We start from the raw sequence: 6,808 nt of genomic DNA on the forward strand, positions 1-6,808 counted from the left end.
TGTGGGGGGGGGGGGGGGGTGACTAAAGGCGGTGACTGTGTAGTTCTGATGTGAACTTTTTACGGAAGTCACAACGGTTCGTGAAAAACCACAGCTACTTAATGCAGGCTGTGTGCATTTTACTGTGGACTGCCTGTTTTGAAATTCATATGGTAGTTAAATAGCCCCTAAACCTCAGTTATCATGAAAAAAGCCAGGAAATTTCACTTTTGACAATATGGGACCTTTAAAATAAAAGATTGTGAAAAATGTGAAAAATAATGTGTTTTTCGAACAACCTAGTATAAGAGACTGTTCTAGTACACCCCCAAAACAAAATCAAGACGTTGTAAAAGAGCATAATAGGACCCCTTTAACTAAAATAAAAAAATAATTTTCAACCCATAATAAATTCTTAAGGATACTAAAGTAAATTTTCACTTTTTCACTTTATTTTAAACGTATTAATTTAAAATGATCTTAAAAATAAAAACTAATTTAAAATAAACATTTTTTTTTTTAAACTCCTGTAATGAGTTCTGGGTGACACTGAAGCGGGCGTCTGAGAGTGTGCAGTTGTGAAATGTGTGCCGTGGGTCATCAGGACTCTTCAGCGCTCTTCTGTCTCATTCTGTTCTCTGTGTGGACATCTGCAGACGTGATGTCTGAGACCATATTTGACGGCTTTGAGAAGATGGGGAAGAAGCAGAACAAGGAGCAGGTTCCTCCACTGATCGAAACCCAGCAGAAGAAACCCAATGCAGCGAAGCAGACCAAAAAACCCCCCGCCAACAGCAGCGGCAAACCTGTGCGCTACAAGACCCTGGAGGAGGCTGTCAGAGCCGTGAGTACACACACACACACACACACACACATCGACAGCGTCTGCTGATGAATGCATGTAGTTGTTGTAGATTTGACACGCGTGTGTCTCTCAGCTGGATGTGTTGGAGCTGAAGCAGCAGCTGGAGAAGAGTCAGAGTCTGTTTCCTGAGAATCCGTCCGTCTGGGTGAAGGATCTCGCCGGATACCTGAACTACAAGCTCCCAGCGCCGGACACGGAGCCCACGCTCAGCAGCTACGCTCACGGTCCGTCTGTGTGTGTCCGTCTCGATCAACATCACCGCAGGGATTTAATCAATTAAATATGTAGTGTGTGTTGTGCTGCATGCTTCAGAGTCTTCAGTTTATTTATTTACCTAAATACTTTTATTTATAGGACCCTAATGAAATCTTTTCTTTTTCCCCAAAAAATTTCATGTTTTGTTTTAATGGTTTAATTACATTTTAATAATCCAAAATGATGTCTAAGTAACTGAATTAATAGAAACTTTCATTCAATTAAAATATTAACAGTAAAAGGGCCCTGTGAATTGTGTTTTTTTAGATTCGTTTCTCTGTTGTCTGGATTTTGTCCCTTTTGATTTAGTACAAATGTATCAAAAACGGTGGTAATCAAATTAATGCATATTTAATTATTCTTAGTATTCTTGGTAATATGCATATTTAATATTCTTAAGTATTTAATTAATCTTTTAAAATATCAAATCACATTTAAGCAGTTCATTTAATTTTATGGCAAAAAATTGAAAGCAAAGATCATATTGCAAGTGGAAGAAACATAAATAATTTTATCAAACAGTGGAAATCAAATTTAATCTTTTAAAATTTAATCAAATTAAATGTGAAGAATTCCTTTCATTTTTAGGCAAAATCAAATTTCGCATTGTAATAATTGGCAATAATTTAAAAATCAATACATTAGAATACTTTTAGTACATGTTACACAAATACGACAAATAAAATCACAATTGTAATATTTGTTAAATATATTAATTTTTGCAGGTCTAGCTCTTGAGCATATGTTCATATCTTGTTTTGTGTTTTACATTTATATCTAAATCTAATCTGAGTTTGTGTGTCTAGATTACCCATACTGCCTCGCTGGTAAGGAGCTGAGGGCCGTAATCAGAAACCTGCTGGGCAAATGTTCAGAGGCGCTGCCCGAGTTCTTCGACCACTGCGTGTTTACGATGCTGCGAGAGCAGGACCGACAGCCCGGTGAGTGGCGATAGCACCCGTCACGTTCATGATGCTCCGCTCCGAGCTGTGAGTGCTGAGCTCTGCTGCTTCTGCTTCTGCAGGTGAATCTCTGCATGGCTATAGGATGTGCATCCAGGCTCTCATGCAGGACAAGCCCCAGATCGTCACGCTGAACCTCGCTGACGTGAGTCACACTCCTCCAGGTTTGAGCTGGGCCACTCTCAGTGACCTCTGACTCCTCTATATGTGACCCTGCAGCACAAAAGTAGTCTTAAGTCGCTGGGGTATATTTGTAGCAATAGCCAACAATACATTGTATGGGTCAAAATTATACATTTTTCTTTTATGCCAAAAATCATTAGGATATTAAGTAAAGATCATGTTCCATTAAGATATTTAGTAAATTGTAATTGTTTTATTTAACAATAGAGACGGAGCGCATAAAAACAAAGCTATAAAACAGAACAATGCCTAAAAGCTACTATGTGACAAGGTGTACAGCAAACAAGCTAAAAACCCAGAACTACGTTTTTATAAGCTGTCGACCCAAAAAAATGAGTGTTTAAGGACACAAATAGTTGTAGATGCCGGGGTATTTTACGTTGGGACATTCAGTTGGATCATTTCTCAAACAAAAGGCAGGTAAGTAAAAGGGGCACTGACATAGACCAATAAAATTTAGTTTCCCAATATATCTCCTCCTCTCAGGTTCACATAGTGTGGTGAAATAATCCTTTGACATGGTTAAAAATAATGTATGTTTCCTGTCGCCGATTACGTTTCCCTCCAGTGGGCGTAGTTCTCAGAGTAATATGACATGTTGTGCTCTACTTTTGTGTCCTTAAACGCTTGTTTTTTGGGTCGACAGCTTATAAAAACGTAGTTCTAGGTTTTTTAGCTTGTTTGCTGTACACCTTGTCACATAGTAGCTTTTAGGCATTGTTCTGATTTTTGTTATAAGTCAGAAATGACAAGGGGGCAGCTTTCCGCAATGGAGAGCGTTAGATTGTTTTCCCCCCGGTGGGCGTGGATTTCAGATTATGACACGTGTCGCTCTGTCTCTATAATACCCCCGTGTGACCTCTGACCCCCTGTGTGACCCCTTCACAGCACCTGGAGCTGCTGCGCTCCCATCAGAACCGGCCGGTCAAGTGTCTGACCATCATGTGGGCTCTGGGACAGGCGGGATTCTATGACCTCAGCCAGGGCATCAGAGGTGAGCGCCGCCGAAAGCAGGGCAAAGACCAGAGAGCGCTTGAGAAATCATTGAGAAATAACTGCTGATGTGTGGAACTGCACTTCTGCAATCTCTCTTTGGGATTTAGCATGAACTTTATAACATCTGGAATGCCTTACGGAAGCAGCAGTCCTGTAGTTTTTGATGGTGTGTTTTGTCCTGTAGTTTGGTTGGGGATCATGCTTCCAGTTCTCGGGATGAAGGCTTTGTCTGCGTATGCCATTGCTTATCTGGAGCGCCTCCTCACGTGAGTCTTCACTAGAGTTATAACTGTGAGTTCTGGACGGTCTGAACTGAAGCTCAGGTTATTTGTGTCTGTGTTTCAGTCTTCATGCCAACCTGACCAAAGGTTTCGGGATCATGGGGCCGAAGGAGTTCTTCCCGCTGCTGGACTTTGCTTACATGCCCAAAAACGCCCTGTCCCAGAGGTGAGACTCGCTGTGTGACGCACAGATCATCGTCCTGATTCACATTCACGTCCTGATGCATATTCATGTCCTGAATCACGTCCTGATTCATATTCATGTCCTAATTCACATTCATGTCCTTATTCATATAATGTCCTGATTCACATCCCGATTCATATTCATGTCCTGATTCACATCCTGATTCATATTCACTTTCTGATTCACATCCTGATTCACGTCTTGATTCGTGTTTTTATTTATATTCACGTCCTGATTCAGATTGATGACCTGTTTTACATCCCGATTCATATTCATGTCCTGATTTATATTTATGTCCTGATTCATATTTATGTTCTGATATATATATTCATGTCCTGATTCATATTCACATTCTGATTCACGTTCTGATTCATGTTCACTTCCTGATTCACGTCCTGATTCACATTCACACTCTGATTCACGTTCTGATTCATGTTCACTTCCTAATTCACGTCCTGATTCATATTCACTTTCTGATTCACATCCTGATTCACGTCTTGATTCGTGTTTTTATTTATATTCACGTCCTGATTCAGATTGATGACCTGTTTTACATCCCGATTCATATTCATGTCCTGATTTATATTTATGTCCTGATTCATATTTATGTTCTGATATATATATTCATGTCCTGATTCATATTCACATTCTGATTCACGTTCTGATTCATGTTCACTTCCTAATTCACGTCCTGATTCATATTCACGTCCTAATTCACATTCACGTCGTCCTGATTCACATCCCGATTCATATTCATGTCCTGATTCACATCCTGATTCATATTCATGTCCGGATTCATATTCATGTCTTGATTCACGTCTTGATTCATATTCACTTTCTGATTCACATCCTGATTCATATTCACGTCCTGATTCACGTCTTGATTCATGTTTTTATTTATATTCACGTCCTGATTCAGATTGATGACCTGTTTTACATCCCGATTCATATTCATGTCCTGATTCACATCCTGATTCATATTCACTTTCTGATTCACATCCTGATTCACGTCTTGATTCATGTTTTTATTTATATTCACGTCCTGATTCAGATTGATGACCTGTTTTACATCCCGATTCATATTCATGTCCTGATTTATATTTATGTCCTGATTCATATTTATGTTCTGATATATATATTCATGTCCTGATTCATATTCACATTCTGATTCACGTTCTGATTCATGTTCACTTCCTGATTCACGTCCTGATTCACATTCACACTCTGATTCACGTTCTGATTCATGTTCACTTCCTAATTCACATCCTGATTCATATTCACTTTCTGATTCACATCCTGATTCACGTCTTGATTCATGTTTTTATTTATATTCACGTCCTGATTCAGATTGATGACCTGTTTTACATCCCGATTCATATTCATGTCCTGATTTATATTTATGTCCTGATTCATATTTATGTTGAGATATATATATTCATCCTGATTCACGTCCTGATTCATATTCTCGTCCTTATTCACATCCTGATTGTTGTCATAATTTGTGTTTGCATCCTGATTCACGTCCTGATTGTTGTCATAATTCTTATTCACGTCCTGGTTCATATTCACATCCTAAATTAACGTTCTGATTCATATTCATGTCCTGATTCATATTCTTGTCTTGATTCTCGTCCTGATTCATATACACTTCCTGATTCATGTTTTTATTTATATTCACGTCCGGATTCAGATTGATGACCTGTTTCACATCCCGATTCATATTCATGTCCTGATTTAGATTCATGTCTTGATTCACGTCCTGATTCACGTCCTGATTCATATTCAGGTCCTGATTCACATCCTGATTCATATTCAGGTCCTGATTCACATCCTGATTCACGGTTGATTCATATTCAGGTCCTGATTCATGGTTGATTCATATTCAGGTCCTGATTCATATTGTCGTCCTTATGCACATTCTGATTGTTGTCATAATTTGTGTTCACGTCCTGATTCATATTCACATCCTAAATTAACGTTCTGATTCATGTCCTGATGTTGTTGTGCAGTCTGCAGGAGCAGTTGTGTCGGCTTTACCCGCGGCTCAAGGTCCTGGCGTTCGGAGCCAAACCCGAATCGACGCTGCACACGTATTTCCCGTCGTTCCTGTCCCGAGCCACGCCGAACTGCCCTGACGCCATGAAGAAAGAGGTGGGACACAGTTATTTTTTAGGTTGTCATGAAGAGCTTTGAGATTCTGTGTTTTCTTTCTATGTATTTCTGACTGGATTCTGTGTTGTCAGCATCATAGTGCCCTCATTAGTGTGCTGTCATTGCTGTGTGTTTGTGTGCAGCTGCTCCGGAGCCTGACGGAGTGTTTGACGGTGGACGGACAGAGTTTGAGCGTCTGGAGGCAGTTATACACCAAACACCTGCCGCAGTCCTGGTCAGCCTTTCACCATTAAACACCTGCGGAGGACTGGACTGAACGCGTCATTAATGCTTTTCTCCTTTTCTCTTCAGTCTTCTGTTGAATCACCTGCTGAAGTCGTGGAACACACTTCCACCAAAGGTAAGAGTCTGACACACACACAAACACACACACTCACACACACACCAGAGTCTGTTGACTGAAAGAGAAAGAATTGCCTGCATGTGATTTATTTTTCTTCATGTAGCAGACTCTTTCTTCACTGTAAAGTGTATTTTATTCCCATGTCCTGTTTAAATGATATTAGGCAACATTTCTGTTCATAAATTGCATTAATGGACACTTTTAGAAACTTTTGATTTGGCCATGAATGCAGCCTTTGTTGCTGACGTGGCGTTAAATAAATAAAGCGAGATCTAACAGCCTGTGCTCATCATGTGTTGTTGTTTAGTTGCAGAAAAACCTTCAGGACACCATTCAGTCGTTCAGAGTGACCAATGACGAGCTGCAGAGCAGCACAAACACACAGCACATCAGCGACTGCAACTCGCTCTGCCACGTAAGACACACACACACTCACTCTCACACACACTGTCTCTCACACACACTCACACACACACTCTCTCTCACACACTCACTCTCACACACACACTCTCTCTCACACACTCACTCTCACACACACTCTCTCTCACACACACACACACACACACACACACTCTCTCTCACACACTC

At 40.3% G+C, this 6,808-nt stretch overlaps 1 protein-coding gene across 1 annotated transcript in view; it reads left to right on the top strand.

The window, feature by feature from the left end:
- Nucleotides 1–6,808, top strand: part of tmem214 (transmembrane protein 214) — a 14,273-nt gene that overhangs the window by 1,794 nt on the left and 5,671 nt on the right. The window contains exons 2-12 of the mRNA XM_016476882.1: nucleotides 636–823; nucleotides 918–1,068; nucleotides 1,906–2,040; nucleotides 2,124–2,206; nucleotides 3,133–3,238; nucleotides 3,425–3,506; nucleotides 3,586–3,687; nucleotides 5,715–5,856; nucleotides 6,000–6,091; nucleotides 6,169–6,217; nucleotides 6,528–6,635. Coding sequence (XP_016332368.1) covers nucleotides 636–823; nucleotides 918–1,068; nucleotides 1,906–2,040; nucleotides 2,124–2,206; nucleotides 3,133–3,238; nucleotides 3,425–3,506; nucleotides 3,586–3,687; nucleotides 5,715–5,856; nucleotides 6,000–6,091; nucleotides 6,169–6,217; nucleotides 6,528–6,635 — 1,238 coding nt within the window. The remainder of the gene's footprint in view (nucleotides 1–635; nucleotides 824–917; nucleotides 1,069–1,905; nucleotides 2,041–2,123; nucleotides 2,207–3,132; nucleotides 3,239–3,424; nucleotides 3,507–3,585; nucleotides 3,688–5,714; nucleotides 5,857–5,999; nucleotides 6,092–6,168; nucleotides 6,218–6,527; nucleotides 6,636–6,808) is intronic.

The sequence above is a fragment of the Sinocyclocheilus anshuiensis genome, unplaced genomic scaffold (genome assembly GCF_001515605.1).
Source record: "Sinocyclocheilus anshuiensis isolate Anshui unplaced genomic scaffold, SAMN03320099.WGS_v1.1 scaffold1422, whole genome shotgun sequence".
Taxonomy (NCBI): Eukaryota; Metazoa; Chordata; class Actinopteri; order Cypriniformes; family Cyprinidae; genus Sinocyclocheilus; species Sinocyclocheilus anshuiensis.